Source organism: Piliocolobus tephrosceles, chromosome 21 (assembly GCF_002776525.5).
Source record: "Piliocolobus tephrosceles isolate RC106 chromosome 21, ASM277652v3, whole genome shotgun sequence".
Lineage (NCBI taxonomy): Eukaryota > Metazoa > Chordata > Mammalia > Primates > Cercopithecidae > Piliocolobus > Piliocolobus tephrosceles.
In genome coordinates this window covers 24,516,154-24,538,037 of record NC_045454.1, presented here as the reverse complement: position 1 = coordinate 24,538,037, position 21,884 = coordinate 24,516,154, and the positions used below count along the sequence as shown (strand labels likewise).

General features: G+C 48.6%; 2 protein-coding genes across 6 annotated transcripts in view; one reads left to right on the top strand and one right to left on the bottom strand.

Moving 5' to 3' along the window:
• The window catches only part of ANKRD27 (ankyrin repeat domain 27), an 82,201-nt gene extending 77,528 nt beyond the window's left edge, over positions 1-4,673 (bottom strand). For 3 of the 5 annotated variants that reach the window (XM_023229034.1, XM_023229037.2, XM_023229036.1), the window contains exon 1: positions 4,540-4,673. The gene's annotated coding sequence lies outside the window, so the exon portion shown is untranslated. Of the gene's footprint in view, positions 1-4,362; positions 4,466-4,539 lie in introns of those variants that run through there. The other 2 variants (XM_023229038.2, XM_023229035.1) reach the window with 2 other exon arrangements.
• A 648-nt stretch (positions 4,674-5,321) lies between these two features.
• RGS9BP (regulator of G protein signaling 9 binding protein) lies at positions 5,322-7,640 on the top strand. Its single transcript, XM_023229033.2, has one exon. The coding sequence runs from the start codon at positions 5,712-5,714 to the stop codon at positions 6,417-6,419; it is 708 nt and encodes a 235-aa protein (XP_023084801.1). The 5' UTR covers positions 5,322-5,711; the 3' UTR covers positions 6,420-7,640.
• The last annotated feature ends 14,244 nt before the right edge of the window (positions 7,641-21,884 follow it).

Below are 21,884 nucleotides of genomic sequence, written 5' to 3'. Positions count from 1 at the left end.
AGTCCCAGCTACTCCGGAGGCTGAGGCAGGAGAATGGCATAAACCCGGGAGGCGGAGCTTGCAGTGAGCTGAGATCCGGCAACTGCACTCCAACCTGGGCGACAGAGCAAGACTCCGTCTCAAAAAAAATAAAATTAAATTAAATTTAAAAAAATAAAAATAAAAAATAAAAACTTCAAATTTAAATTTAAAAAAAGGGCCAGGCGCAGTGGCTACCACCTGTAATCCCAGCACCTTGGAAAGCTGAGGTAGGCTGATCACTTGAGACGGAGTTCAAGATCAGTCTGGCCAACATGGTGAAACCCCGTCTCTACTAAAAATACAAAAATTAGCCAGGCATGGGCGCCTATAATCCCAGCTACTAGGGAGGCTGAGGCAGAAGAATCACTTGAGGCTGGGAGGCGGAGATTGCAGTGAGCCAAGATCATGCCACTGCACTCCAGAGTGAGACTCCATTTCAAAAAAAAAAAAAAACTGTAATATGCCAGGTGCAGTGGCTCAGACCTGTAATCCCAGCACTTTGGGAAGCTGAGGCTGACAGATGATTGAGCCCAGGAGTTCAAAACCAGCCTGCATAACAAAGTGAGACACTGTCTCTACAGCAAAATCAAAAAATTAGCTGGGTATGGTGGCACACACCCAGCCAGGCGAGGGTGAGGATCACTTGAGCCCAAGAGGTCAAGGCTGCAATGAGTTATGATTGCACCACTGCACTCTAGCCTAGGCGACAGGGCAAGACCCTGTCTCAAAAAAAAAAAAAGGTAATAACCTCATACAATCTGGTGCTTAATGCCACAGTTGAATTCTTATATAGGGTAAATGCTTAAAAGAACAGTTTTATACCCTGTCAAGTTTATCTGCAACAATTAGTTTGCTGGCTGGGCACAGTGGCTCACACCTGTAATCCCAGCTCTTTGGGAGGCCAAGGCGGGTGGATCACTTGAGGTCAGGAGTTTGAGACCAGCCTGGCTAACATGGTGAAACCCTGTCTCTACTAAAAATACAATCAGTTGGGTGTGGTGGCCCATGCCTATAAATCCCAGCTACTTGGGAGGCTGAGGCACGAGAATTTCTTGAACCCAGAAGGCAGAGGTTGCAGTGAGCTGAGATTGGGCCACTGCACTCCAACCTGGGCGGCAGAGTGAGACCCTGTCTCAAAAAAAAAAAAAAAAAAAAAAGAATTACTTTGCTATTTAAAATAACATGCAAAGAAAATGGACTTTTTCTTGTAAAACTAGAAAGATAAGTGAATCTTCTTATAAAACTTCTTTAAAAAAAATTCCATCCCTGCTTGGGCTCAAATGATGGGAAAATGTACAGAAAATCCAGTTGAGTTAGCTGGAGATAACAAATACCCCTAAATGTGAGTTATCTGCAGTTATTCTACGAACAGCAGAACCATGTGAGGCCTCAAACTAGTATTTCAGGCGGCAGTGTGCACACTCGTGGTTTTGTGGTCTTCAACCGTCCTGCGAGCCCAGATAAGTCTGGGTGGTCAGGAACCGTCTGGTGACAGCATGCAACCCAGCTCAGCAGAATTCAGCACGGGGAATTCAGCCTCCTTAGAGACGCACTCCCTGCTGAAATCTCCCTGCGATGGTTGTTCCTGCCCTTCCAGGCCTCTAACCAAACACTCTGACCAGGAATGCTTCCCAACAGATGAGCAGTATTCTCCATTTGGTCCAATTTATGATTCAGAACGAAAAGGCGAAAAACGAAAACTTTCTGTTCATCTATTTTTCATACCAATGGAAACAATGTGGTGATGTAATAAACGCTGTTACAGTCACTTGTGTTCTTCTGACCTATAACATTTAGAGATCCTGTCCATATTCTTCTCAAAGCTTCTCATTAAAGCACCCAGCCCTGCGCCTGGCTCCCTGCAGACATGGAGTAACTGCTCACCCACTTGAACAAAATGATAGCGGCGCATTAAGAAGAAGCCCGAGCTCCCAGGAAGAGGTCATCCCTCACAAGAGCTGGAACTCCACTGTCCATATCCAGGGTAGGTGAGGGGCTAGCCCCAGGTCATAGCCAAGCAGGCACAAAGGCAAAAACCCCAAAACAATCAGGATGCTCAGTGCCAGCCCAACACAGTGACAGCTGGAATGTGCAGGGTTAGAGAGAAGCCAGGACAGGAACCAGGGCGGGACCATGCAGGGAGCAGAAGAGTTTGGAGGAGCACAACAGCCCCTCCGAATGTCACTGCATCACCCCGTTCCTGGACCGCAGGGAGAACCACCATGTACCCTCCACCAGTATCTTGGGCAGATGGGCAGGAGCTCTAGAGCCACTTCTCAGTGTTCCTCAGATGGAGAATCAACCCCAGGACAAATCGAGTCTGGATCCTTCTGGACTGAATCCTTTCTAGGACTGGTACCTATCATGACATGGTCACATTCCTCCGCTCCTCTATGAAAGGATGGAGTCATTGGACACCAGCCTAGTGCTGGCAAATGACAGACCTGCAAGATCCCCAGCAGGACAGATGCCACAGAAACCCTAACCGGGACACAGAAACATCACTAACAAAGACCTAGCAGCTGCTTTGGTGAGGGAGACACAGTTTAACAGCCACAAAGAGGCACAATGGGGACCCTAGCCCCAGGCCATCTGCAGACACCTCTGCCTGCTCTCCCAGGGAAGCTGCCGGCCAAGATTATTTCAGGTCACCAGGCAAGTCTGGGTGTAAGTTGGGAATGCAAGTCTATCCAACGTCAGAGCCCCAGGTGCATTCCTGTCCCTATGGCTGGTCAGGAGAAGTCTCTGCTCCTGCTCTTATCCTGCACCCCCTTCTTCCAAGGCCTATGGGCTGTGCCTCCTGGATCTGCCCCCTGGATTTCACTCACACCTGTCCACTAGCAACAAAACAAACTGATCTTTCCAACACCAAGCTCTGCAGGATTCCTCAAAGGCTTCCCCCTACTCCCCACCAGCTGAGCCCTCAACTTCTCTGCTAGGTGCTCAGGACCTGGCATGTCTGGCCTCTGGCCACCTTTGCAGCTTCCTCATCCTCTGCTGTCTCCAAAGCTCTCCCCTGAAGGGAAAGAGGGTTTTCCCTCTTTCCACCCATTTTGTCCTGAAAACTACTATTCCCCTGGGAACAAACCCATGTAGCATGTGGGTGGCTGAGAACCCCCCTTCCACACAATGGTCAAGGCCAGGAGTACCCAAGCCCTGGCAGCAAACACCCAGCCTACTGCTCACCCAGTTAAAGGACAGACCCCTGAGTGACAGCAGGCCCCGGGGCTCAGTGCACCGGACCCCCAGCCCACCTCAACACCAGACCTCATGCCAGGCTAATCTCGAAACGATAATAGCTACTGCTCAGCAAAACATGGTGACTAGTGCCTGTAACCCCAACACCTTGGGAAGCCAAGACAAGACCACGGCTTGAGACCAGGAGTTCAAGACCAGCCTGGGCAACCGAGCTAGATCCCATCTCTACAAAAAAAAAAAGCAAAAATTAAAAATTAGCCGTGCATAGTGGCACGTACCTACCTGTAGTTCCAGCTTTACAAAGGAGGATGAGGTGAAAGGATTGCTTGAGTCTAGGAGTTTGAAGCTGAAATGAACTATGATGGCACCACTGCACTCCAGACTGGCCAACAGAGCCAGACCCTGTCTCAAAAAGAAAGAAAAAGAAAAGAAAAAAAAAATCCACTACTCTACTCTTCAGCCAGTGGGAAGAGTGCATTATTAAATTAAAACAGTGGCCTCTCTCCATGAAACCCATCAACTTGTAAAATCCGAGCTCTCTGCAGCCTCACAGTCCCTCCAGCACTGCCAGCAGCCCTCGTTCTCTGCATGCTCTAAATCCTCAGCGAAGACCTGTCCCTTGCTCCCTCGCCCAGCACGGACCGCGAGTGCCCACGTCCCCTGCACCTCGAGGGGCAGCCAAGGGGGCACTGAGTGGCTCGTGCGCTCCTGGGCAGTCCATTTTCAACCAAAAGACGGAACAGACTCAGAATCCGGAACATCTCTTGGGGCGTAAGAGTTTTCCTTTAACAATCTTTACCTGTGGAGACGCAGAGACCCCGCCCCGCGAGAGGCCGGCAGCCAGGGATTTCCCGCTCCGCGCCCTCTTCACCGCCCCCCCCCCGGAAATCACAACCGCCGGGCGCGCGGCTCGAACCCCCACCCGCTGCCTCCCCTCCAGCAGCCCCTAGGCCGCGGGGAAACTGCGCGGCGACTTCCCGCGCCCCGCCAGGTCCGAACCCCCAGACTCGGGACCCCGGCCCCACCCGCCGGTGTCTACGCAGCGGGGCTCGGAGGATGCATTCTCCACATCGACCGCTCCCTCTCCTCCAGACCCAAGGAGCGGAGTGCGCAGGGCGCGCCGGCTGTGGACCGGGCACCCACCTGGGGACGCGGCGTCTAGGGCGGCGCGAAGCCACCTGGCGGACCCGGGAGCGGACTGCGGAGAGCAGGGAGCCCCTCCCCCCTCACTCTCCGGGCCCCGCCCGGCCGCCGCGCTCCGAGGCGCAGCCGTCCCGCGAGAGGGGAGGCGCGGGAGGAGGCCAACGCGAGGACACTTACTTAAAAGGCTACATCCCTTCATTCCCACCCATCCTGGGCGGCGGCGGAACCTCCCTCGTCCGCTACTGGGACCTCGATGCCCACCACCCTAGCGCGGCGATCGGGCCCTATAGCCCACTCCTTACTCCGCCGTGGGGCGGAGCCGCGTCACAGCTGACCCAGTGAGAAACCGTCGTTTCCCAGAGTGACGTGTGCACAGAGCAATCATTGAGTCCAGCCCAGCCGGGGGCGGGGCTCAGGCGGCTCCCTACGCTTCCTACTCCAGCTGGCCCCGCCCCGCGCCAGCAACTGCGCGTGCCCAGAACGTGAGGGGCAGGGCTGGGAGCCGGGGCTGACACTAGAGGTGGGGTACGCGCTCGGAAGCACTGACCAGCAGAGCGCGATGCGCCAGGGACACCGGACCCCGGCAGCGCCCAGCCCCTCGGATTGCCAGTCACTGCTCGCTTTGGGGCACGGAGGTGCCCAGTCTTGCGAGGCACCCCACGTCCTGTCGCCGAAAGGGTCCGGGAGTCAGTATAGTTGGGTTCTAGTCCCCTCACTGGCAAAACCTCCGCGGGAGCCTGGCCTGCTTTTTACCTGGGCCTCAGTTTCCCCATCCGTAAAATAGGACGTGTTTTAACTCTCGAGCGCTAACATTCCAGAACTCGGATGGGGTGAAGGGGAGGGAGGAATGGGCGACCCACACGTGACCTCCCCGCGCGGAGCCCCGCCTACCGCTGATCCAGGGGGTTGCAGCTTCGGCCGGGACTGGCGGGGTGGGCGGGTCCTAGGAAACCCTACCCGGCCGCCCCTTGGCAGCGCCTAAGGCGAAGCGCGCGGCTCTGCATCCTGCTCGCCCCGGGGTTGGCACCCAGGGAGGATGGGGACCACACCCTCAGCTTCCCAGGGAGCCACCGTGGAGGCCAGGGCGGGGCAGAGACACGGCGTGTAACTCGCAGTGCGCCTGGGAGGATGGACGAGGGAGCGGGGGACCGCTAACGGGGCTCCCTCTCCGCGCCCAGTCCGCAGAGAAGCACGTCGAGGGTCCCGGGCGGGCTCTGTGGACGTTGGCAGCAGCGCCGAGCGAGTCACGGACCATGAGGAGCGTTCGTGCCGCGCGGACCGAGGCCGGAACGGGGGCTAGCCGCGTCCTGCCGCGCTGAGGCGGCAGGGCCCAGCTGGAGCGCACCGCAATGGCGAGGGAGGAGTGCAAGGCGTTGCTAGATGGGTTCAACAAGACGACTGCGTGCTACCACCACCTGGTGCTGACCGTCGGCGGCTCGGCGGACTCGCAGAACCTGCGGCAGGAGCTGCAAAAGACGCGCCAAAAGGCGCAGGAGCTGGCGGTGTCCACCTGCGCCCGGCTGACTGCCGTGCTGCGCGACCGGGGCCTGGCCGCCGACGAGCGCGCGGAGTTCGAGCGTCTGTGGGTGGCCTTCTCGGGCTGCCTGGACCTGCTGGAAGCGGATATGCGACGCGCGCTGGAGCTGGGTGCCGCGTTCCCGCTGCACGCGCCTCGGCGGCCGCTGGTGCGCACAGGTGTAGCCGGCGCCTCCTCCGGTGTGGCGGCGCGCGCGCTGAGCACCCGCAGCCTGCGGCTCGAGGCGGAGGGCGACTTCGACGTCGCGGACCTGCGGGAGCTGGAGCGCGAGGTCCTTCAGGTGGGCGAGATGATCGACAACATGGAGATGAAGGTTAACGTGCCCCGCTGGACCGTGCAAGCCCGGCAGGCGGCGGGCGCCGAGCTCCTGTCCACAGTCAACGCCGGCCCCTCCTCGGTCGTGTCCGTGGAGGAGCGCGGAGGGGGTTGCGACCCCAGGAAGGCCCTGGCCGCCATCCTTTTCGGCGCAGTGCTGCTGGCGGCTGTGGCCCTAGCCGTGTGCGTGGCGAAGCTGAGCTGATGGACATCCGACGGCCGCCTGCTGCCGCTGCTCCCTCCCCGGAGAAAAGACTAGGGATGGGTGTGGGGTCTGGCCTGTGCAAGGGGAGTGATCCTAAAACCCCGTGTGTACATGGGTACACGCGCGTTTCCAGTGCACATATGCCTGGGCAGGACACGGTTTCCTCTTGCTAGCCCGGGAGGAGTTAACTTTGCGCCGGCCGTCAGGGCATTACCGCTAACGTCTGCAGGAGCTTTATTCCCTATTAGTAGAAAACCGTCACAGTGACCCCAGATCCCTCTGAGTTAATGAGTTAACACGTGTGCTGTTGGGGCGTCTTTACAGGGAGTCCATGTTTGGTGCCCACCCCTGCCAGTGTCATCCCCTCTCCTCGCGGGACAGTTTGAAAAGGTGGGTGGGGTGGGGTGAAGTTTGGAGAGGGGCGCTTTTTGGTTCTATGTGGTTGGTCTGTTTCCTGGACAAGAAAAATTGCAATCAAATGTCAGCAGTTTTTATTACCTTAATCTTTCAGCACCTAAATTTAGGAGAGTGTCCTGAGAGCGGTTCATGCAAAGGGCTTTCTCTAAGACGCGCTACAGCGCTTCCTAACAGAGTTTATCCATTCGTCCCCAAAAGCAGCTAGAAGAGATTTGAGGTCATGACCTCCCACTGCTGCTCAGGGGCTGACCCTATTTAGGAAACCAAAAAGGGTAGGTTGAACCCACTCTCACGGACTTGGATCCAGTGCGCACACTTGCCTGCGGAAAAGGGCTCTCCCCAGCCATCCAGAGATGGGGGTAAGAGGAAGAGCGGAGGCTTGGGGTGGGGCCACCTGGTGTTTAAACAGGCACTTTCTCCTTCTCTGGGGCTTCTTTTTGTTCCAGAGCTAGACCAGAGTGTTTGATCCTCCTTTGCAGGAGGGCTGGGAATCCTCTTTAGAGCACTTAATCCTATTTATCCCCTGGAATGTGCGTGCTGGCCAGTAGGAGGGCTGGCTTTGGCAGCTCCCTGACCCCCGCGCTGCCCGCCCCTCCAGGGTAATGTGGCATTACTGGCCCACAGAGGTTTTGAGCCAATCAGCTCTGAGACTGGGTTAGAATGTAACAGCTTTAACTGGGAATTTAAGAAGCTTTTTAAGAAGCTTTTAAAAAGTAATAATCCTCTGAAAGAAAAATGACGTAACCACAGCGTGTACTATAAAAGCTGTTTTTTTGATAAAGAACGCTGGGCAATGAACTCATACCTGCCAATGAGTCAAACATAGCATCTTTACACAGATACTTAGATTACTTTTAAATATACGTTGCATCTACTTCTGAAGTTGATAGTCTTTTTTTCCCCCCACCTTTTTTGTTTTTTGAGACAGGGTCTCCCTCTGTCACCCAGGCTGGAGTGCAGTGGTGTTATTGTGGCTCACTGCAGCCTCCAAATCTTGGGCTCAAGCTATCCTCCTACCTCAGCCTCCTGAGCAGCTGGAACTACAGGTGTGTGCCACTGTACCTGGCTAATGTTTTTTAAGGCAGTTAATTTATTTATTTATTTTTATTTTTCTTTAGAGACAGGATCTTGCTGTGTCACCCAGGCTGGAGTGCAGTAGTGCAATCAGCAAACCACAGCCTTGAATTCCTGGGCTCAAGCTCTCCTCCCATCTTACCCTCCCAAGTAGCTGGGACTAAAGGTGTGCACCCCTACACTCAACTAATTTTTCGTAGACAGAGTCAGGCTATGTTGCCTAGGCTGGTCTCAAACTCTTGGCCTCAAGCAGTCCTCCCACCTAGGCCTCCTAAAGTACTGGGACTATAGGCATAACCTACCATGCTTAGTCTAAAATCAATATTCTTTATTTTTTTCTATAATTTCACTACAAAATAAAATCTATATTCTTGAGTAGCCACACAGGTGCAAATGACAGAATGTTAAGTGGCTTCTAATTCTTTTGATCAACAAGTAAGAAAATGCTTGGTCCTTGATCTCAGGATGACATCTGCCTGGGCAGTGCTGCCAAATCCTGCCTGTGGTCCAGAGAGAGCTCTGTCCCATTCTTGCGTAAGTTAGGCTCTAAAAACAGATGCATTTAACTTTCTTTTATTTTCTTTTTTGAGACAATTTCACTCTTGTTGCCCAGGCTGGAGTGCAATGGCATGATGTGGGCTCACTGCAACCTCTGCGTCCTGGGTTCAAGCAAATCTCCTGCCTCAGCCTCCCGAGTAGCTGGTATTACAGGTGACTGCCACTATGCCTGGCTAATTTTTGTATTTTTAGTAGAGATGGGGTTTCACCACATTGGCCAGGCTGGTCTTGAACTTCTGAACTCAGGTGATCTGCCCACCTCGGCCTCCCAAAGTGCTGGGATTACAGGCGTGAGTCACCTCGCCAGGCCACATGTAGCTTTCTAAAGGTAATTTGCAATACATTCCAGAGACTTTGGCTGAAAACCGACAAGGGTTTTTTTTTATTCTTTTTTACCCTAGAAGTGAGAAGGGGGTTGACCAGGGGAAAGGAAGTAGCCATTTTTCACACAGGCAGAGGTAGATAGCAGAAGGGGTGCTGTCAGGACACCCAGATTTAAGAGTCACTCTCCCGCCACCTCCCACTACTCCTCAGGAGGACTAAGAGATTCCAGAAGCTCAGATAGGGCAAATGTGGGATCTGTGTTTGTGTCTATGATCATGCTTTTAAAAGACCCACAAGGTCTTAAGCTGATTAAACGCTTTGCAATTACTTTTTTTTTCTTTTCTTTCTTTTTTTTTTTAAGAGACTGGGTCTCTCTCTGTACAGTGTCTCTCTGTACAACACAGTGAACTCTGTACAGTGTCTCTCTGTACTGGGTCTCTCTCTGTACAGTGGCACAATCATAGCTCACTGAAGCCTCAAACTCTTGGACTTGAGAGATCCTCCTGTCTCAGCCTCCTGTCTGGGACTACAGGCATGCACCATCACACCCTGCAAATTTAAAAAATATTTTTATTTTTTAGTTCTTGTAGAAATGGAGTCTTCATTATGTTGCCCAGGCTGGTCTTAAACTCCTGGGCTCAAGCAGTCCTCCCATTTCAGCCTCCCAAAACCCTGAGATTTATAGATGTGAAACACCATGCTTAGCTGACAATTACTAATAACAAGTACCTCCTTGTTGGTACTTGTTATTAGTAATTCAGATTCTAGTAAACTCCAGTGTGGGTGAATCTGAATAGGGGCCACTTCAAATTCTTTGGCGCCTGGTTGCCCCAGAGTGTCTTTGGAGATGACGTAGAATGTTTTTAAGCCCTTCCTCCCGCATATGGAGTCTCTTTTTACCTTCCCCAGAGTCTCATCTCTCTCTGGCAAGAGAAGGCTGGGACATTTCATAACCCTGTGTTGGAAAATATACCTAGGCCAGCACAGTGACTCAAGCCTGTAATCCCAGCACTTTGGGAAGCTGAGGCAGGTGGATCACCTGAGGCCGGGAGTTTGAGACCAGCCTGGCCAACATAGCGAAACCCAATCTCTACTAAAAAATACAAAAATTAGCTGGGCATGGTGGCACATGTCTGTAGTCCCAACTACTCAGGAGGTTAAGGCAAGAGATTTGCTTGAATGCTGGAGGTGGAGGTTGCAATGAACAAGATCGTGCCACTGCACTCCAGCCTGGGCAACAGAGCAAGACTCCATCTCAAAAACAAAAAGACAGAAAGAAAGAAAGTGTATCTAAAAATAAAGTCCTAAAGGTATTCTACTGTTTCTAAGATAGGGAACCTCTGTGTTTTGGTTTATGAATTTAAAAAAAAATGGTTTAGCAGAACCTGTTGTTGAAATAACCCATCAGATATGTGTTTCACTGAGGGCAGTGGGACAAACAAGGTTATTCTCTTTTTTTTTTTTTCTTTTGAGACGGGGTCTGTCACCCATGCTGGAGTGCAGTGGTGCAAATGTAGCTCATTGCAACTTCAAACTCCTGGGCCTAAGCGATCCTCCTTTCTTAGCCTCCTGAATTGCTGGGACTACAGGCTTGCACCACCATGCCTGGCAGGATAAACAAGTTTTTGTTGTTGTCACTCTTTCCACCCACTTGGCTTATCTTTGGGTATTTAGTTATATGTGGATCAGATATGTACTTGATTCTGAAAGTCTTCTGCTCTCTGAAAGTAGTGATAAGATCTTGCAAAAGAAAAAGCTGAATTACAATAAATATACTCACCCTGTTGATCTATTAATGTAAACAGCTCTTTGAGTTTGAAAATTTTAAGTATTAGGGGTATTTGGTATTATTTGGAGTTATGACATTGCCTAATAGAACTTCTGCTATATGACAAGCAAAATCACTTTCTGCCTTGTTTAATAGGCTGCTCTCTAGCATCTCTGTTCTCATTTTTGTATATAATGCAAGAGATTGCTTTCTAATAGAAGCCTGATTAAATAGAGATGTTTGATGCATAAGTCATTAATTTTCTATGAATATTTAGTATGATCTTAAACCATGACACAAGTATAGAAAAAAAAAAACAAAAAAATTCAAACTGTGTTAGCTGACACTGAAAAGACAAAAACTTGGAATGTCAAGGCTTTTATCATGGAAACTTTGATTTCAGAAGAATGTGATCTGGGCTTTTGTTATTAGTAAAAATAATATTTGTTGGAGAAAAAAATGCCTGGCAAATTATTTTTATGTGTTCTAAGAACACATGATTTTTTTTCTTTTCTTTTCTTTTTTTTTTTTTTTTGAGATGAAGTCTGGCTCTATCACCCAGGCTGGAGTGCAGTGGCACAACCTTGGATCACTTTGGCAACCTCCACCCCTTGGGCTTAAGCGATCCTCCTGCCTCAGCCTCCCAAGTAGCTGGGATTACAGGCGCCCAGCTAATTTTTTTTTTTTTTTTTTTTTTTGTAGAGACGGGGTTTCACCATGTTGCCCAGGCTTGTCTTGAACGCCTGAACTCAAGCAATCCACTTGCCTCGGCCTCCTAAAGTGCTGGGATAACCGGCATGAGCCACCACGCCCAGCCACCTTTTTTTTTTTTTTTTTTTTTAAGACAGGGTCTCTCCCTGTCACCCAGGCTAGAGTACAGTGGTAAGATTGTGACTCGGTGCAGCTTTGAATTCCTGGGCTCCAGTGATACTTCCACTTGAGTCTCTCGAGTAGCTGGCACTACAGGTGCTTGCCACCACACCCACCTTATTTAAAAAATTTTGTGTGGCCGGGCGCGGTGGCTCAAGCCTGTAATCCCAGCACTTTGGGAGGCCGAGACGGCCGGATCACGAGGTCAGGAGATTGAGACCATCCTGGCTGACATGGTGAAACCCTGTCTCTACTAAAAAATACAAAAAAACTAGCCGGGCAAGGTGGCAGGCGCCTGTAGTCCCAGCTACTCGGGAGGCTGAGGCAGGAGAATGGCGTGAACCCGGGAGGCAGAGCTTGCAATGAGCTGAGATCGCGCCACTGCACTCCAGCCTGGGCGACAGCGAGACTCCGTCTCAAAAAAAAAAGAAAAAAAATTTTGTGTAGATATGGGGTTTCCCTATGTTGCCCAGGCTATCTTGAACTCCTGGGTTCAAGTGATCCTCCCAGCTCTGCCTCCCAAAGTGCTAGGATTACAGGCATGAGCCACTGCGCCCAAGCTAAGAATGTGTGCTTTTAAATACAAGAAAAAAAAATATTTTTGGTAAATAAAATTAGAGCATAAATATCATGATTGACCTAACGTTTATCGTAAGCAACATAAAAGATATGTGATATTGAATGACTAAAAAGTAGTTTTGGTTAAAGAGAGTTCTAGTTTCCATGAGGACTCTGACAATGCTGCATTTTATTTTACTCTTTAATACACACATTGGTACTTGTTTAACTACTATACTCCTTTTCAAAATGTACTTCTCTGCTCTGCAATGAATGCTTTTTAAGGGTGGGAGCCCCAGGGCATGAAATGAATGCGGTTGAACTGGCCTCTACATTTCTTTTGGGTGTGTCTCCTGCAAGGCCTGGCCAGCTGTGATGGGCAGAGGACACTGCCTCTCTCTCCAAGTACCTCAATAAGTCATTGACCTACTTGTGCCTCACGTCTCTCATTTGCAAAATGAGGGTCCTACCTGATTAACTCAAAGATTCCCCTTCTAGAGCTTAAAACATTGAACAGAATGCAGTTAAACAAGAATGGACTATGTTTGTTGGTTTTGTTTTGTCTTTTTTGGTGTAGTTGGTTGGTTTTTGTGTATAACGGAATGGAATCATATCATTTGTTGGTTATTGTCTAATATTAGTTTCAAAAACTAATAAAAAATATTTTAAAACTTCAAATTAATTTTCACAATCAGAATTAACTAAGTGTATCATGATTTCAGTGCACATCAGAATTAGTGGATGGGCTTAAAAGCAAATGTGTGTAAATGCTACTTATTAGTAGTATTTAAATTAGATTAAGAATTTAAATTCAGGCTCTAAGTCGGAGTCTAAGAAAGCCCACTGACTATTAAAACAGTCTGTTTTACCTAGCAATCCAGGCCACCTGAACATTGGATTCTGTGAAACAGTAGATAGAAAGCTCTGTCATTTGTGTTGGAGGCTGGGAGAATCCTATCCCATAAGTAACTTTATTGCCTCAGAACTGCATGAGCTGCTTTATTGCTAGGAGACACGAGTACAGCCTAGCTTGATTTTGTATGTGGCATCAGATCTAAGGTGGAATTCAGGACTTCCTGTCTTCTCTTTGATTTTGTTTTATTTTTAGAAATGTTTTATTTTATTCATTCATTCATTCATCTTCAGAGACATGGTCTGGCTCCGTTGCCCAGGATGGAGTACAGTGGTATGGTCATAGGTCACTGCAGTGTTGAACTCCCAGGCTCAAGTGATCCTCCTGCTTCAGCCTCCTTAGTAGCTGGGACGATAGGCGCATGCCCTACCATGCCCGACTTTGTCTACTTTTTGAATGATGTTTCAAACTAGAAGCTCTATTAATTTAAAAAATTAAGGATGGTATGCCATAATTAAAAGTAATAACTTAGTGGGAAAAGGCACCCTCCAATGATTCAGACATCAACTTGTAATTTAAAAAAAACAAAAAAATAGAAAGAAAAGGAAATTAAAATAAAATAAAAAATAGAAACAGGGCCTTGCTATGTAGCCCAAGCTGGTCTCGAACTCCTAGCCTCAAGTGATCCTCCACCATGACTTCTGAAAGTGCTGGGATTACAGATATGAGCCACTGTGCCCAGCCTCAACTTGTGATTTTTTTTTTTTTTTTTTTGTAGACAGAGTCTCACACTGTCACCCAGGCTAGAGTGCAGTGACAGAATCTTGGCTCACTGCAGCCTCCACCTCCCGGGTTCAAGCATGAGCCACTGCGCCTGGCCTGTTTGAGATGGACTTTCGTTCTTGTTTCCCAGGCTGGAGTGCAATGGCATGATCTCGGCTCACTGCAATCTCTGCTTCCTGAGTTCAAGCGATTCTCCTACCTCAACTTCCCCAAGTAGCTGGGATTACAGGCACCTGCCACTATGCCCAGCTAATTTTTTGTGTTTTTAGGAGAGACGGAGTTTCACCATGTTGGCCAGGCTGGTCTCAACCTCCTGACCTCAGGTGATCCACCTGCCTCGGCCTCCCAGAGTGTTGGGATTACAGGCGTAAACCACTGTACCTGGCCTTTTTAAAAAATATATATTCTTAATCTTTGATATTTGAGTGGGAGTGAACATCCTGATCAATGTATTTACCCTTCACAGATTTCATTACATAAGAAGATGTTCAGGATTATAAATCTCCAAATGCCTTTCCGCAATGTGATTTTTTTCTTCTGAGACAGTCTCACTCCTGTTGCCCACACTGAAGTGCAGTGGCGCAATCACTCCTTACTACAGCCTCTACTTCCTGGGCTTAGGTGATCCTCCGACTTCAACCTCCTGAGTAGCTGGGACTACACATGTGTGCCACCAGGCCCGGCTAATTTTTGTATTTCTAGTAGAGACAGGGTCTCACTATGTTGCCCAGGCTGTTCTTAAACTCCTGGGCTCAAGCAATCTGCCTGCTTCAGCCTCCCAAAGTGCTGGGATGACAGGTGTGAGCCACCCTGCCCAGCCCACAATATGATTATACTCAGATTTTAATGCAGGATGCAATCCAAGAAGATAGGTCTCCATATGAAAGATCTTTGGCTATGGTCAACACAGATCAAAGTCATATTTCCAATATTGTCTTTTCTGGCTGTTAGGAACTGACCAAAGGTCACGTTGCAGTCTTCTCTCCATGAGGACAAGATGAATAATATCTGGAAAGATGTTTTTCTCATTTACTTATTTTTCATCTCATTCCATAGAAGATTCTGGGTGTTTTTATCGCAGTACCATGAGATCTTGGGCATACTTGTTCTTTGGTGTTTAAGTTGAGAATTTTGTTTTGTTTTGTTTTTTTCAGACAGAGCCTTGCTCTGTCACCCAGGCTGGAGTGCAGTGGCGTGAGCTCAGCTCACTGCAGCCTCCACCTCCCGGGTTCAAGCAATTCCCATGCCTCAGCCTCTGGAGTAGCTGGGATTACAGGTGCATGCCACCACGCCCAGATAATTTTTATATTTGCTAGAGATGGAGTTTCACCGTGTTGGCCAGGCTGGTCTCAAACTCCTGATCTCATGTGATCCACCTGCTTTGGCCTTCCAAAGTGCTGGGATTACAGATGTGAAGTACCGCACTGGCTTGAAAATTTTAAAATTTTAAGGCTTATAAGACCAATGTAAATAAGCCAAATAAGAGCTCAAGTTGTCAAAAGGATTTAAAGAGTACTTCTGGCCAGGTGCAGTGGCTCATGCCTGTAATTCCCAGCACTTTGGGAGGCTGAGGCGAGCAGATCACTTGAGGTCAGCAGTTCGAGACCAGCCTGGCCAACATGGTGAAGCCCCATCTCTACTAAAAATACAAAAATTAGCCAGGTGTGGTGGTGTGCATCTATAATCCCAGCTACTTGGGAGGCTGAGGCAGGAGAATCACTTGAACCCCGGAGACAGAGGTTACAGTGAGCTGAGATCACACCACTGCACTCTAGCCTGGGCAACAGAGTGAAACTCTGTTTCAAAAATGTATGTATTTAAAGAGTACTTTTGTATGTATGTACTAGGTATATGGAAATATCTACAAGGAAATAGAGAAATAAAGATATTAATATATATTAATATTTAACAGTGGTAGGATTATGAATGGTGTTTTTCAAGATTTTTCCTGAACGAGATTATATTGTTTTCACAATAAAATGTTGAATAATTTTGTCATCTAGAAAATATTATTCTGTTGTTTAAATTGGAATCCCGGCCGGGCGCGGTGGCTCAAGCCTGTAATCCCAGCACTTTGGGAGGCCGAGACGGGCGGATCACGAGGTCAGGAGATCGAGACCATCCTGGCTAATACGGTGAAACCCCATCTCTACTAAAAATACAAAAAAAACCCAGCCGGGCGAGGTGGCGGGCGCCTGTAGTCCCAGCTACTCCGGAGGCTGAGGCAGGAGAATGGCGTAAACCCGGGAGGCGGAGGGCGGAGCTTGTAGTGAGCTGAGATCGGGCCACAGCACTCCAGCCCGGGCGACAGAGCCAGACTCCGTCTCAAAAAAAAAAAAAAAATTGGAATCCCAGCTACTTGGGAGGCTGAGGCAGGAGGATCACTTGAACCTGGGAGGCAGAGCTTGCAGTGAGTTGAGATAATGCCACTGCACTCCAGCCTGGGCCACAGAGCAAAACTCCGTCTCAAAAACAAACAAAACAAAAGTAAATACAGGCCAATTGTGGTGGCTCACACCTACTGTCCCAGCACTTTGGGAGGCTGAGGCAGGTGGATCACCTGAGGTCAAGAGTTCGAGATTAGCCTGGCCAACATGGTGAAACCCTGTCTCTACTAAAAATACAAAAATTAGCCCAGTGTGGTGGTGCATGCCTGTAGGCCCAGCTACTAGGGAGGCTGAGGCACAAGAATCACTTGAACCAGGGAGGCGGAGGTTGCAGTGAGCTGAGATTGCACCACTGCACTCCAGCCTGGGCAACAGAGTGAAAGTCTGTCTAAAAAAAAAAAAAAGTAAATACAGTTAAATTCACTCTAAAGGTGTGCAATAATGTACCAATAATGTAAAGACTACTACAGCCAAGAAGATACAGAACGTTTCTATCACCCCTAAAAAGCTCCCCCATGTCGCTTTCTAGTTCTCATCCAAAATACCATGAGATATCAGTTTGTAAAGGTCTCTCTCTTCAAAGAGGGAAAGGGCAGGTTGGGTTTTATGCCTCCCAGGGTCTGTATTACACAAGAAAGTCATATTCAGCAGGTTTTGGGGTAAAGCTATACATATTTGGGGGGGTTTACTACATGTGCAATGGGTAAACATATAGGTAACATACATCCCCCATGTTTATTTTGGAGCAAGGCTGTGTCAGAGGTATTTGAACCAGAGCAACTCCATCTTGTATAGGGGCTGGACAAAATGAGGCTGAGACTGGTACAGGAGTTAAGAAGAATTTACTTAGGCAGATAGCGAGGGCATGGAAGTCCTCCGTAAAGTTTTCCTTTCTAACGAAGAGCAGCCTGTAAAGTCCAGCTGCAGACATAGATCTGACAGGTGTGCCACTCCTGTTGAAGATGGCAGCTCCATCTTCCCTTCTCTTTGTCGGCCACGTGTACTGTAAGAAGCAGACAAGATGACACGGATCAACTGGAAACCATGTGCATGATAAGATTAGGGTGGTGTGACCAGCCTTCCCCAAAATCATGCCACTGCACTCCAGCCTGGGGTGGTAGAGTGAGACCGACCCTGTCTCAAAAAAAAAAAAAAAAAAAAAAAAAAAAAAAAAAAAAAATGCCGGGCGCGGTGGCTCAGGCCTGTAATCCCAGCACTTTGGGAGGCCAAAGCGGGTGGATCACATGAGGTCAGGAGTTCAAGACCAGCCTGGCCAAGATGGTGAAACCCTGTCTCTACTAAAAATACAAAAATTAGCCAGATGTGGTGGCAGGCGCCTGTAATCCCAGCTACTTGGGAAGCTGAGGCAGGAGAATCGCTTGAACCCAGGAGGTGGAGGTTGCAGTGAGCCGAGATCATGCCACTGCACTCTAGCCTGGGCAACAGGAGCAAGACTCCTCAAAAAAATAAAATAAAAATAAAGGCTGGTGTTACTGCGTTGGCTCATGTCTGTAATTCCAGCACTTTGCAAGGCCAAGGCAAGTGGATCAGTTGAGCACAGGAGTTCAGCACCAGCTTGGGCAACAAAGCAAAACCTTATCTCTACAAAACATACAAAAATTAGCCAGTTGTGATGCTGTAGTCCCAGCTACTCAGGAGGCTGAGGTGGGAGGACCACTTGAGCCTGGGGGTGTCCAGGCTGTGGTGAACTGTGACAGCATCACTGCACCTGGGCCACAGAGTGAGACCCTGTCTCAGGAAAAAAAAAAAAAAAAGAATAACCACCTAAAAATAATTTCTTAGAATGATTTTAAAGAAGGTTTTATCTTTTCTATTTTTTTTTTTTTTTTGAGATGGAGTCTAAGTCTGTCGCCCAGGATGGAGTGCAGTGGCACGATCTTGGCTCACTGCAACCTCTGCCACCTGGGTTCAAGCAATTCTTCCGCGCCACCATACCCAGCTAATTTTTATATTTTTAGTAGAGACGGGGTTTCACCCTGTTGACCAGGCTGGTCTCAAACTCCTGACCTCAGGTGATCAGCCCATGTCGGCCTCCCAGAATGCTGGGGTTACAGGCATGAGCCACAGTGCCAAGCCTACATTGTGATTCTTGGAGTACAAGATGTTACTGGTCATTCATTCATAGGTGAATCTTATGTATCCTCCATGACATGCCTTGGGATTTTTTGGCAGGTTAACCCGACTCACCTGTGAGACTGACACGTCTCCAAGCTGAAGTAAACTCTTTAGCCCTGTAGATCACACTCTATCCCTTTATTTATTTTTATTTATTTATTTATGTATGTATGTATGTATGTATGTATGTATGTATGTATGTATTTATTTATTTTTAAGATGGAGTCTCACTCTGTCGCCCACGCTGGAGTGCAGTGGCGCGATCTCTGCTCACTGCAAGCTCCACCTCCCGGGTTCACATCATTCTCCTGCCTCAGCCTCCCGAGTAGCTGGGACTACAGGGGCCTGCAACCGTGCCTGGTTAATTTTTTGTATTTTCAGTAGAGACGGGGTTTCACCGTGTTAGCCAGGATGGTCTTGATCTCCTGACCTCATGATCCACCTGCCTCGGCCTCCCAAAGTGCTGGGATTACAGGCGTGAGCCACTGTGCCTGGCCCCTTTTTAATTTTTAACTGAAAAACGTGGTAATAAATAACAGAAGTCAGTTTGTGCTTGTTGACCAGAGATTGAAATAAAGCCTACTAGAAGCTGGGTAAACAGCAACATGACATGTTTGTAAAGTTTTTTTTTTTTTTTTTTTTTTTTTTTCAGGATTATACGTGTTCTAGGAAGTCAAACAAAGAAATCTCTTGGCTGGGCACAGCGGCTCAGGCCTGTAATCTCAGCACTTTCGGAGGCCGAGGCAGGCGGATCACCTAAGGTCAGGAGTTCGAGACCAGCCTGGCCAACATGGAGAAACCTTGTCTCTACTAAATATACAAAAATTAGCCAAGTGTGGTGGTGGGTGCCTATAGTCCCAGCTACTTGGGAGGCTGAGGTGGGAGGATCACTTGAGCCTGGGAGGCTGAGGCTGCAGTGAGCCAAGATCACGCCACTGCACTCCAACCTGGGCAACAGAGTGAGACTCCATCTTAAAAAAACAAAGAAATCTCGTATAGTACAGATAGCTAGAGAGGACCACTAGAACAGAAGAATTGCTATCCCACCAAACTGCGGTGTGCTCACCCAATTCAGTAAAGCCAAGCACCTACACCAAGGTTTGCAGTGGTAGAAAAGGGGCTTATTTGCAGGGCACCAAACAAGGAGAATCTGGTGGCTTATGCTTAAGGCACAACCTCATTTTGAAGGGAGGGGTGAGCCAGGGGAAGTGCAGAGATCATAGGTGGATTTGAAGATTTTCTGATTTGTGGGCCAGGTAAGGTGGCTCACGCCTGTAATCCCAGCACTGTGCGAGGCCGAGGCAGGTGGATCACCTGAGGCCAGGATTTTGAGACCAGCCGGTCAACACAGGAAGACACTATTTCTACAAAAATAAAAAAAAAAAGAAGAAAGAAAAGAAAAAATTAGCAGGATGTGCTGGTACACACCTGTAGCCTGTAGTCCTAGCTACGCAGGAGGCCAAGCTGGAGGATCCCTTAAGCTTAGGAGTTTGAGACTGCAGTGAGCCATGATTGTGCCACTGCACTCCAGCCTGGGGGACAGAGTGAGACCCTGTCCCTTAAAAAAAAAAAAAATTCTGATTTGTGATTGAAGGAGGTGAAGTTTTGTCTAAAAATTTGGGATCTGCAGAAATGAATGTTGTCTCTGGCCTATGGGTGTGACTCCTTCCAAGCATTTCAGGGAGAAATTTAGAACAGAGAACAGTGGTCAGAGATCAGTCCCCCATCTTCTCAGCTCTCTGTGCCAGAGGATCCATTGTAGGGGACTGGGTTTCTGAAAAACAATTCAGGGATATATGTTAAGATGCTATCTTTAGTTTCTATAGGGAACCAAACATCTCAGGATTCTAACTCCCTTGGTTATTGTTTTATGTTTATTTATTTATTTAAATATTTATTTTGAGACAGTCTTGCTCTGTCACCCAGGCTGGAGTGCAATGGCACGAGCTCAGCTCACTGCAACCTCCACCTCCCGGGTTCAAGCGATTCTCGTGCCTCAGCCTCCTGAGTAGCTGGGATTATATGTGCACCACCACACTCGGCTAATTTTTGTATTTTTAGTAGAGATGGAGTTTCACCATATTGGCCAGGCTGGTCTCGAACTCCCAGTATCAGGTGATCCGTCCACCTCGGCCTCCCAAAGTGCTGGGATTACAGGTGTGAGCCACTGCACTAGCCAAGATGTTATCTTTAGTTTCTATAGGGAACCACACATCTCAGGATTCTGACTCCTTGGCTATTGTTTTAAGTGACTGTTACCTTCTTGCTTATCACAGTGCTCATTTATCTTTCAGGGCTCGCTATGTGCCTGGAATTTCCCTTAAAGGAACTCAGGATTTTCCTTTATGGAAATGTTTTGGTGGGTGGGGGGCACAGGCCCCTGAGAGGCATCCCGGCTCCATCTCAGAATAAAGAGTTAAGTGTCTTTAGCTAGAAAGTGAGCAACTGTTGTCATAAACAAAGCTACCTGATCTTTTGTGACCCAGCGGCACAGCATAATTGCTGTGCTTGTCAGGGGTGGCTGTGTGTACACCCACAGCCAGGCCTGAGCAGCTGGCACCGTGCCAGGCAGAACAGGGCAGGGCACTCTGAGAACATGCTGGCCAGTTTGGAGACAGATTCCTATATTTGCTGGCTGTGCGACTTTCACTAAATCACTATTATGAATTGTCTTTTCATATCTCTTCCCCTTTTTTCTACACAGTTGTAGGGTTTTTCTTCTCCATTTTTCCTCAACTCTTACCCTTTGTGACAGACATTGCAGATAATTTTCCAGTTGATCATTTATCTTATACTTTGCTGATGGTGTTTCTTGTCATAATAAAGTTATATACATGGACAGAGAGTGCAATTGATCAATCCTTTATTGCCTTTAGATTTCAAATCAAAGGTTATACGGAATTTATCTGTTTTCTTCTAATGCTTAGATGGCTTCATTTTTTTTTAATCCACTGTGGTAGTGATATGGTTTGGATACTTGCACCCTCCAAATCTCATGTTGAAGTGTGATCCCCAATGCTAGACTTAGGCCTTGCAGGCGATGTCTGGGTCATGAGGGCGGATCTCTCATGAAGGGCTTGGTGCCTTCCCCACGGTAATGAGGGAGTTCTTGCTCTATTAGTTCATGCAAGAGCTGGTTGTTTAAAACAGCCTGGCATCTCTCTTGCTCCCTCTCGCCAATGACATGCCGCCCCCTCTTGCCTTCTGTCATGACCAGAAGCTTCTTGAAGCCTCACCAGGAGGAGATGCTGGCACTATGGTTCTTGTACAGCCTGCAGAACTGTGAGCCAGGCAATCTCTTTTCTGTATAAATTACCCAGTCTTGGATGTTCCTTTAGAGCCAGCCTCCAAGGTGACTTCCCCATCTCCTGGTATTTCCTCTCTCTCACATGGCGTAGAGCTAACCAGTGTAATGCTAGGATACTGTGGAAATAATGGAGTGTAACTTCTTTTTTTCTTTTTTTTTTTTGAGACGGAGTCTTGCTCTGTCGCCCAGGCTGGAGTGCAGTGGCCGGATCTCAACTCACTGCAAGCTCCGCCTCCCGGGTTTACTCCATTCTCCTGCCTTAGCATCCCGAGTAGCTGGGACCACAGGCGCCCGCCACCTCGCCCGGCTAATTTTTTGTATTTTTTAGTAGAGACGGGGTTTCACCGTGTTAGCCAGGATGGTCTGGATCTCCTGACCTCGTTATCCGCCCGTCTGGGCCTCCCAAAGTGCTGGGATTACAGGCTTGAGC